Source organism: Alexandromys fortis, unplaced genomic scaffold (assembly GCF_014885135.2).
Source record: "Alexandromys fortis isolate MF-2015 unplaced genomic scaffold, M_Fortis_MF-2015_v1.1 scaffold_41, whole genome shotgun sequence".
Taxonomy (NCBI): Eukaryota; Metazoa; Chordata; class Mammalia; order Rodentia; family Cricetidae; genus Alexandromys; species Alexandromys fortis.
Genome location: NW_026067923.1, coordinates 6,043,897 through 6,054,381, shown reverse-complemented (window position 1 = coordinate 6,054,381; position 10,485 = coordinate 6,043,897). Strand labels below are relative to the sequence as shown.

The window sequence follows — 10,485 nt, the reverse complement described above, 5'->3', positions numbered from 1 at the left end:
CTCTCTCTCTCTCTCTCTCTCTCTCTCTCTCTCTCTCTCTCTCTCTCTCTCTCTCCTCTCTCTCTTTCTTTTTTTGAGATGGGCTCTGATTATGCTGCCCAAGGTGGCCCCGGACTCTTTGATGTAATGATCTTTCTGCGCTGCAGTATTTTGGAGTACATGTGCCTGCCACTACACCCGGACAAAATCACCTTTTCAGCTGACTCACAAATCGGAACACTTCAGCCTCAGTCTCGTCTGCCTAAGAGAGGTGAGTGTTTCAAAAGATCATTTTATCAGTCAGGTGGTGGTGGCGCACACCTTTAATCCCAGCACTTGGGAGGCAGAGACCTGCCGGCGGATCTCTGTAAATTCAAGGTCAGCCTGGTCTAGTGAGCTACATCCAGGACAGCTAGGGCTACACAGAGAAACCCTGTTTCGAAAACTCAAAAAAAAAAAAAATTATTGTATCACTTTGCTTTCATTGCTCATATTTGTTAGCGTCTAAATTAAAAGTTCTCTTTAACCAGAACTCACACGCTACATGAAGTGGGTTACCCTGGCTAGATGACTGCTAACCTGTGTGAAGGATCACCGTCTGATGCCCTTTGTCACCAGCTTGATTGATTTGCTGAAAACCGAATGCGTGCACGCGAGCGCTGGAGTGAACACCACACGCATGCGTGGGAGCTCTGGAGTGGCGCTAGGGTGGGGGTAGAATATTTACTTAAGTGTAAGTTCAGTAAAAGGGGTGAGGGTCGGTCAGCTCGGCGTATACTCGTGTGGTTTATTAGTGAGCCCATGCAAAGCTGGAGGGACTTTTTGAGAGAGAGAGAGAGAGAGAGAGAGAGAGAGAGAGAGAGAGAGAGAGAGAGAGAGAGAGAGTCTGAAGGAAGCAAGAGAAAGAGGCGTATGTGCAGCTGGCTATTGATCCCTTTAATAAGCGCTTCCTGAGCTTCCTATCTGCTTTAAGCAGACTGCGCCCTCCACCTCATGGAACTTTCCCTGCACAGAGCATGACCTTTCAGGAAGTGGCCAAAAGTCATCAAAGGCAACAAAGGCAGCAACCATGAAACTCAGTACCAAAGGAATGCCCGCAGTCCCGGCCCTGCGATGAGGTGTACTCCAGGCAGCCGGCTCGTTCTTCCAGGGGTGGGCAGGGTGCCCCTCCGTTCAGCGGCTCCTGCTGCACTGAACGCCTGCGCACACGCGTGGTGGGCTGGCATTGACCAGCACAGCCACTCCAGGGACTCCATTCTCCCACGAAACACGGGCGAGCTGGAAGACAGAAGGAGAGCGTGCTCATCTGAGTAAACCCAGCCTGCCAGGTGGTTCCTGCCCATGCAAACACAGAGTCTATCTATCTAGCTTGTGTAAACTTCATAAACTCAGTCATGACCTGCATCTGGAAACACAGCAAGTCCCAGAGACATGGGCTCTACCCACCCTGATGGGTCACTGGTAATTAGGCACTTCTGAAGAGGTCCAGGAATCCGACAGTTGGCTAGGGACACATTCCAGGTAAATTGCTACAGGATTCTTCCTCAGGCTCCTGGGCTTACAAAACTTGCTCTTTTTCTTTTCTTTTCTTTTTTCTTTTCTTTCTTTTCCTTTCCTTTCTTTTCTTATTTCTTTTTTTCTTTCTTTTTCTTCCTTCCTTCCTTTCTTTTTCTTAATAGTAACCTTCAGCACTGCCCCTGATCATAGCTTGATTTTCTTTCCAGATCATATTTTCACTCTTACCTATTTATGGAAGCTGGTGTGCTATTTCAACACACACATATAGTATGTAATGATCAGATTAGTCATTGGTAAATCAGTTTTCTTAAACACGGAGCATTTCCTCTATGGGGCACTGGTAGCCATTCTGGTTAATAGCGAACAGTCACCCCACTGTGCTATAGAGCATTGGGAGTTATTTCTCCTAACTGCACCACAACCCCTTAGCCATCCTTTCTCCATCCCCCTCCTCCCTCCCTTCCCAGAACATTAGTAACAGTAATATACATTCACTGTGAAAAAAAAAAACGGGAAAAATAATTATAGAAGCAAAATGTACCTTGCCCAGTCATAATTCCAGTACTTACTGATCAATTCTTTTAGGAAATATAATGATAACGATGGTGGGACTCAGAGGTAATATAAACAAAACAGACACCGAAATCCGTGGGACAGAGCTGCTGTAAGTCTGCACAACAGCCACCTGGTATTTTACAAAGAAGGCAGAAGTACACATTGGAAGAAAGACAACTGCTAAGTCCTTTTCCCTGAAATGGCAATGCTGGTGACACTGTCCTAAACAGTGGCTCTGGCTGCATAAACAGAAGAGTTGTTATTGGGTAAACAGGCCACCCATAACCAGGAACCACCCGTAACCTTCCCCCAACTCCATCTGGCAAGGGCACCGAGAACGGGTCAGCTGAGACAGCCCGTGTCAGCTCTCATCCCCACCCGCTGGCTGTCATATAAAATCTTCTCGCATTGCTATCGTTCTGCTCTTCAAATGATTCTGGGCAAATTGGATGTCTGTGTAGAGAAGAATGAAACCGGATCCTTATCTCTCATTCCGGCTAAAAATCAATTCCAAGAGGATCAAAGATCTCAGTGTTGTCCCCGAAACTCTGAAACTGCTACAAGGTAAAGAAGTGGATATGCCCAAAATTATGGGCACACAAGGCCTTTCCGAGTGGGACTTCAGGAAATAAGGCCAAAACTGACAAAGTGAGAACTCGCGGATTTTAAGGACTTTTGCACTGCAAGAGAAACCTGTTAACACGGTGAAGAGGCGGCCTACGAAACAGGAGACGATCTTTGCCAGTTCCACATATGACCGAATCAGCGCCTAGAAAACAAACCACCAAGGTAGCAAGTAAAAGCCCTAAGAGATGGTCTATGCACTGTCCGCATCACCAGGAGCAGCAGAGAGGAAACAGGTGCTTGTTTTATGCATTACCCAGTCTTCCTCTGCCTTTCTATGTCCTGTCCCCACTGTTTGCCTTTGCACACACAACCCCCCCCCCCCCACCATTAAATAAATGCTATGGATCTTGGGCTAAATAAATAAATAAAATGGTTTATAAAACTGGAGTTCTCAAAAGAAGCTCAAATGACTAATAAATACTTTTTAGAGTGTTCGACGTTCCCATCAGGGAAATGCAAATTGAAAATACTTTGAGATTCCGTCATACTCTAGTAAGAATGGCTATTACGGGGGAAACAAATGAAGGCAAATGCAGGCAGGGCTGTGGGGGAGGGGCAACCCCTATTCACTCTTGTCCCTAGCGTGTAAACTGGCAGAGCCACTATGGAAATCAGTGTGGCGGTTCCTTCAAAAACTTAAAAGATAGAATGGTCGTTTTATCCAGCTTCAGCGCTCATGGACCATCTCCAACTCCTAGGCTAGGGCACACCTTTTCCCTGGTCCTCTTTCTGTTTTGTTTTGTTGAAGCAGGGTCTATACATAGCCCTGGCTGTCCTGGAACTTATTCTGCAAACAAAGCTGCCCCCCAAACCCACAGAGATCCGCCTGCCTCTGCCTCCTGAGTGCTGTGATTAAAGGCGAGCACCACCACACCACTGGCTCCCACCTGAGCCTCTGAAATCCTGGTATTAAAGATGTGTCCCTGAGATGGATGCCAAAACTTTCTTTTGTACAAAGTAAACTCCCTTTCCCTATTGCCCTCACACTCAAGTCCATAGTGCTTTTTACGTATAATCCCCCTGACTTTTGCAAACTTCTGATAGTTCATACCTGAAAACTTCTTTGTTTCCCAGGGTGTTCTAGTTGAGAAGTCATGGTTTGGTGAGGACATATTTAATGACATACACCTTATCCCTAGTATGAAAAGTGTACATACAATCCAAAGTTCAAAAAACGTATACTATTTTAAAGCATACTTCATTTATGATCTAAAAACCCATTGGTACCACATGTCAACCGCCTTCTGGCATAAGATGAGCCGTGTTGGTCTTCTCTCTCCCCCATAGCCACCAAGGCCCTTTGGGAAATCAGAACATGTCACTTCTTGCTCCGTTCATCTCTGATGACCCCTCTCCACTTGAATAATGTATCTATAGGAGGAAGCTCCGTAGATCGTATATTGATGGCCTCATCATTGTGACGAAGACATTGAGCAATCTGTGGACCATTTAAAATTGTCTATTCAAGCCCTTTGCCCATTTTGGAATCGAGTTTCTAGCTTTCTGTTGTCCTGAAGTTGTAGAATGAACAGTAACTCCTTGTTAAATTGACAAAGTTCACATATTTTCCCCATCCCTGTGGTCTGGCTTTCTTTCTTTCTTGATGGTGTCTTTTCATGCAAATAGAAAGAATGTTTTTGTAATCCAGTGAAGATTAGCTCACCTATTTTTGTTGCTGGTGTTGCCTGTGCTTTGTGCTCAGCACAGGGGTGTATTTTGATATGCAACTCCAACATCTTGAAGAATTTCCCCAATGGTTTCTCTTACAAGTTTATAATTTGTTGGATCTTTTATTAGCTTTAATATTTGTTTGTGGAAATAAGCATTCATCCTTGTTCATTTGCATTCGGATATCCAGTTTTCCTGGCGTCACTTTAGAGACCATCCTTTCTCCTTCTCGTTACCTTAGCACCCTTGTTGGAACTGGCCATTAGCCAGGTGTGGTGGCACACGCCTGCCTTCTCAGCACTTGAAGGATGAAGCAGGGAATTGTGAATTACTGGCCAGTTTTGGTTAGATAGTGAATCTTGTTTCAGAGGTTTCCACCTATATAGCGGGACGAGTATGATCCACCAGAGCAACTCATATTGTGTCATCAAGGAATCAGGGAAAGCAACTTCTCAGCAGTCATTCTGAAGAGAATCACAGGCTGGTAACTGGTTGGGAAGGACACCTCTGCTCTTCATTCTTTCTTTACCTTACTTCCTCCCTGGACTTCCTTCCCTGTTCCTACTTGGTCCTTCCACGTGTTGACCTTGAACAGCACTTAATATTTGGATTTTAAAATGAATTTATTTCCGATCTTAAATTTTGGACAATACTATAGCATAAACGCTGGCCATGTCTTTAACTTAGAATTTAGTAACGTGGCCTTGAGTTTGACTTAGCTGTATATAACAGATGATACCGGGGAGTATTTTCTGATAGAATTTAGCCTCTCGGGAATTCTTGAAAACTCTGTCTCATGCCCAGCATTTCTTTGGTTGATTTGGTACCATGACTGTAGTCTTCAAGAGTCACAGAATCCCTGTGTCAACTGTTGTTCTTATTGACCAAGATTTGTCCTTGAAAAAAAAAACAATGTCATTTGCTATTTTTCCAATCTGACTTCCACATCCCTAAAAAGAGCTGAGTACCTGAGTATCAGGGTATACCTGGAGTACCAGATACTCAAGTACTGAGCAAGGAGAATAACTGGAGCCAAGGAATTCATCCATAGCCTGAGAAGATTTTATTGTAATCATCTCAAAATAAATAAATAGATAAAATAAAAGTCTCATAAAGACAAACAGAAGTTCTAGGATCCAAGACAATGTCTCCATGGTTTTATTCTAAGACAAAATGGAAGAGGGGTTGAAATATAATTATAGGAATAAAAACGTGTTCCATAGATTTGGGGCTAGAGGATTAGTCTGGGATGTTTATTTCTCTTCCACTGTGGTTCTCCTGTGAACTTTTGATTGAGTTGGAACCACAAGAGATCACTGGTCCCAGGAGTTAGGAGTACAGGAACTTCTGACAGATTTACTACATTCATATATTAGAGCTGTGTGACATGTGTTTCCTTTTGAACTTTTATTAGCAGCCCTGCCCCTTTCCCACTAAACTTTATCTTTACAGACAACATGCTAAAATATTTTTCTTCAGATTCGATCTTCTCATTCTTCATATCTGCTTTTACCAGCTGCTAATGGGGTCTGTCGCTTGTTACCTCATAAGCTGGTACACAAGGCCCCGGACTCCATGCTGGTCAGCTGCTTAACAGCTAGGGTTTGATGGCATCATCCCACTCACTCCCTTTTGAGGAAGGAAGCCTAGATTTAATGGGTACAGGAAATTCGGTGACGTCTTTCTCTTCTTTGTTTAAACTCAACCTAATATTCAGGTTGGGTTTCTCCATAAGCAACCTATGGGGCGTGGACTTGCATGCAAAGCCTTGATTTGGAAAGTGATTCCACTAAACATCATAAAGGAGCAGAGGAGAACACACACAGAATACACATCTATGTTCCTACTGTTGGCCTAGCATACCTCCAACTCTCACCCCACTGAAGAAGGAGGGTAATGAATCATCCAGAAAGTTAGGAATGATGGAGTTCTTCTTATTGGGTAATTGGCCCCAGATATCCCTACCTCCAGGCGCAGAATGACCAAGAAGAGAAAAGTAGTTACACTGTAAACAAGCATAAGATACATGTTTACATGTTCTGATAGGGAACGCCAGTCATAGCCAAGTGCAAGAACCTTAAAAATTGTGTCACTGTTTGTTTTTGTTGTTGCTTTGAGACAGCCTCGCCATTTAGTCCCAAGTGGTCTTGAATTTGCTTTGTAGACCGTGCTGTTCTTGAACTCTCAGAGATTTGTCCAAGTGCTGAGATTAAAGGTGTGGGATGCCACATCTGGTTTCTCTTTTGTTTGTTTGTTTTGTTGTTGTTGTTGTTTGGTTTTAGTTGTGATAGACTGATACAACCAAAAACAAGTCAAGGAAGAAAACATTTATTTGACTTATGGTTTCAGAGATGGCGAGTCCATCATGGTAGGAAGGTTCTGGCGCAGCAGCTGAAAAGCTGAAAGAGCATATCTTAACTGCACACAGTAAACAAAGGGAAGAAGCCAGAAGTTAGGTGGAGCTATAAACCTTCAACGTCTGTCCCCAGTGACACAGTCTCTCCAGCAAGGCTCCACATCCAAAGCTTCCTAGCCTCTTCCAGCATCACTAGGGTGACAAAGGGTCCAAATATACAAGCCTATGGGGAACTTTTCTATCCAGGCTACCCCCATTTCATATGAGACAAAATCCAAACTCCCCAACACACACACACACGCACGCATACATACACAAACACACATGTACACACACATATACGCAAACACACATGCACGCACACATACACAAACGCACACATGCAGATACATATGTACATACACATATACACGCACATACACACACACCCCACCTTGGCACCAAACTCCTGCTACACTGCCTCTTTCTTCCCTGAACACGGTGAGCACGCACAGACTCTAGGGCTCCTACCCACATTTTCACTTTGTTTTCAATTTCTTCCTGTACTGAGTAGAGCCGAGCACTGCTCATCCTATAGTCTCAGTCAAACGGGTTCATCATTAGAGTCCTTTCTCTCTGTGCCTTAAAGTTCAGGAGATCTGGCCTCGGCTGGCACCAGGAGTCTTAACCCTTTCTAACCCATTTACATCTCTTGCCAGTGCCTCCACTGGGGAATATTTGATCATACTGTGAATCCCAGTTTTCGTTTGTGTTAATTAGATAAAATTAACCTTGGGCCAGGAGGCTGAGTTAGCAGCTAGCTGTCAGAAAGTAATCGTAGAGCATCAGAGGGCGCCTGGAAGACACAGAGAGATGCACCGGAAGCAGTTGGGAAGTATGCTGAGTGCTGCAGCTTTTTTTGCCTTGGCAGAGTGAAGGGGCAGGGCTTTTTGGGAGAACCCAGCAAGGAGAGAAGGTTATCTAGATGCTACTCAACCTCTCTGAGTTAGCAGACTTTCACTCCAGGCTTTGAGTCTCCAGTCTTATTTATAAACAGACTGAGAGAAATTTAGTCAGAGCTACCTGTAGAGGCAGTGCCAGAGCCAGTGTCTATGGGGACAGAATCCCCACTAGGCTGCAGCCTGAGAGGCCAGCCAGTGCCAGAGCAGCCGGCCGGGAATTGCTGACTGAGAGAGCAGTAGATTAAAGTGCAGCCACCGTGCTGAAGGTAAACAACACAGCTCGTCTCGGAAGTAAAGAAATCCTTCAATTTTATCATCTGTGACTCGAAATGGTATTTCATTTTATTTGATCCCAATTTTTCTCACTCAAGGATTTTGGCATATCTGGGAAAAATGTTTCTTGCCTGTGACCCTCATGGTCCCATGGAGTATCACAGTTCCCGGTTTCTCTTTCTACAGAGAAGACATCTCCTATCTTGGGCTATCATGGTCTTTCTCTAAGTCAACCACACCTTTGTGGGTTATGCCAAATAAGCATGCTTGGTCTCTAGGTTCCCAAGAGTAGTTTTTTAAAAAATCTATTGTTTGGTTGGTTATGTTTTGAGACAAGACCTCAACGTACAGTCAAGATGACCTCAAACTCATCATCTAGCTCAAACTGGCTTAAAATGACAATTCTCCTCCTTTGAACGCAATGTCTTCAAAAATAATTTAATTTTTTCCATGTCATGGCTTGGGGTATATGTCTGCAATTCTAGCACCTGGGAGTTGGAGGCAGGACAGTCATAAGCTCATGGGCACCCTCAATTACATGGTGAATTCAGTGCCATCATGGGCTATTTGACAACCTATCTCAAAAAAAAATCTGTTTTTCTTGACTCTCTCAAGTGAGCACATGCCACCACCACGTCACAAATTGCTAGCAAGGGAAGAGTCCTTCATTTCATCAGTACTATTGAGGTCTGTCTTCTCTGCTGTAGCATCGTGATCTTGCCCTCGTGCAGCAATCTCTCCCAGGTTCATCACGCAGACACAAGTACTCTTCTGCCCCCATCCCTGCCGGCTACTCTTGGTCATTTAAAGCCAAAGTCTACGTGCTTTCTCCAGCACACCGAGTTCAGACATCCTAACACCCCTACAGAATATTCTTTGCGCACGTTACGACAATACCCATGTGTTCATAGCTATTGCTTCTTGACCGTCTATACAAGGAATACAGAATGGCTCCCTTAGCCAGCACACCAAAGGCTGGCACAGCTCGTGTTACTTTACATGCCTGTTACCTTCCTGTTCCTTTCCAGGCATGCACATCCTTTTCTGGGCAGTCTTGTCAAAGCCCTTTCTGAGACGAAGATAAAACCACATTGCCCAAGGGACTATTTGTACCGCAAAAAACTCAGCTTTTATTGTCTTCCTCTCATAACAACTGTCATCTTCCTCCATAGGTTTTAAAAACAATCTTTTGCGACATCACGTAGACTAGTTTATAAAATGGTAGCAAAACAATGGCATAAGCTACTTCGTAATACAAGCAGGATTTTAGAGATCATGGAAACCTGGGGGGCGGGATACAACAGAAACAGAAAGGTAAGGATGCCTTCTCCTGGGTAGCATTTCCGGGAGAGCTGTGCTCCTCTATGCACTTCTGGGTCCCTCACCCTTTCCGCAATGCTGGGGAACAAACCCAGAGCCTCATACACACTAGGCAAGGGCTCTGACACCAAGTGACATCTGCAACCCCCTTTGTTTCTATTTCTGTACTTTCCAAATTCCTCTCAACAGATTAGAGCCCAGAGTCCAGGAAGAAAGAAAAGCAGCCTTTCTGTTTTGTTCTATCTCTGTCTCTCTCTGTCTCTGTCTCTCTCTCTCTCTGTGGTGTGTGTGTGGTGTGTGTGTGCATGTGTATGTGTGTGTGTGAGAGAGTGTATATGAATGTGTGTGTATGTGTGTATGTATGTGTGTGTCAGTGTGTGTGTGTGTGTGTGTGTGTGTGTGTGTGTGTGTGTGCACAGGAGGGCAGAGACAGAGAGCAGCTCTCACTAGGTATCTCTAACTGGCCTGGAGCTTCCTATGTAGAACAGACAGGCTTCATACTCACTGAGATCAGCCTGCCTCTGCCTCCCAGTGCTGGGACTAAAGGTTTGCACACCATGCCTGTCAGGAAACATTTTTAAAAGAAAATATAGGTGTGTTCCAATAGCAGTACTTTCCGAAGCCATGGATAACCCAGGTATGGTAACCACACATGCGCTTGAGACATTGTGTTGGATCAGGTATCTATAAAGAAAGTTTTGTGGGACTGAGTAGTGAAGCCTGTTCTTAGCATGGGAGGGCTTGGGGGGTTCAGCCTAAGCACTGTAATTGGGGCTGGTGAATGTAGAGGAATAACAAAGACCAGGACCCAGAGCCCCCCAAGAGCACAGAGTCAACTCCCAGAAGACTCACTCACTCTCCAGTGTCGGGGTCTTACCTTGCTAAGTACTCGGCTTCCCATACGTCCCTACTTCTTAGAGACAGCACAAGAGAATCTTTAGAAACTGTGAGCTCTGGATCCAGACTTCATGGGTTCAAATCCTGCTCCATCACTTGTGAGTGGAGACCCTTCAGACAGCTACCTAACTTTTCTATATTATCTTCCTCACTTAAATGAGACAAAAAATGGAGCATAACTTTCAGTGGTCGTGATATCGTGTGAGAGAGTAGCTGGAAAGTAGTTGTGCTGGGGGGTCGGAGTGTCGGGGGTGCTGACCCAGAGTGTGTATTGGGGGTGCTGACCCAGGGGTCAGAGTGTCAAGGGTGCTGACCCAGGGGTCGGAGTGTCGGGGGGGCTGACCCGGGGTA

At 44.8% G+C, this 10,485-nt stretch overlaps 1 protein-coding gene across 1 annotated transcript in view; it reads right to left on the bottom strand.

Moving 5' to 3' along the window:
• Nucleotides 1-10,485, bottom strand: part of Sbspon (somatomedin B and thrombospondin type 1 domain containing) — a 33,716-nt gene that overhangs the window by 16,519 nt on the left and 6,712 nt on the right. Inside the window, exon 2 of the mRNA XM_050142134.1 lies at nt 1,063-1,257. Within this exon, the coding sequence (XP_049998091.1) occupies nt 1,063-1,257 (195 nt within the window). The remainder of the gene's footprint in view (nt 1-1,062; nt 1,258-10,485) is intronic.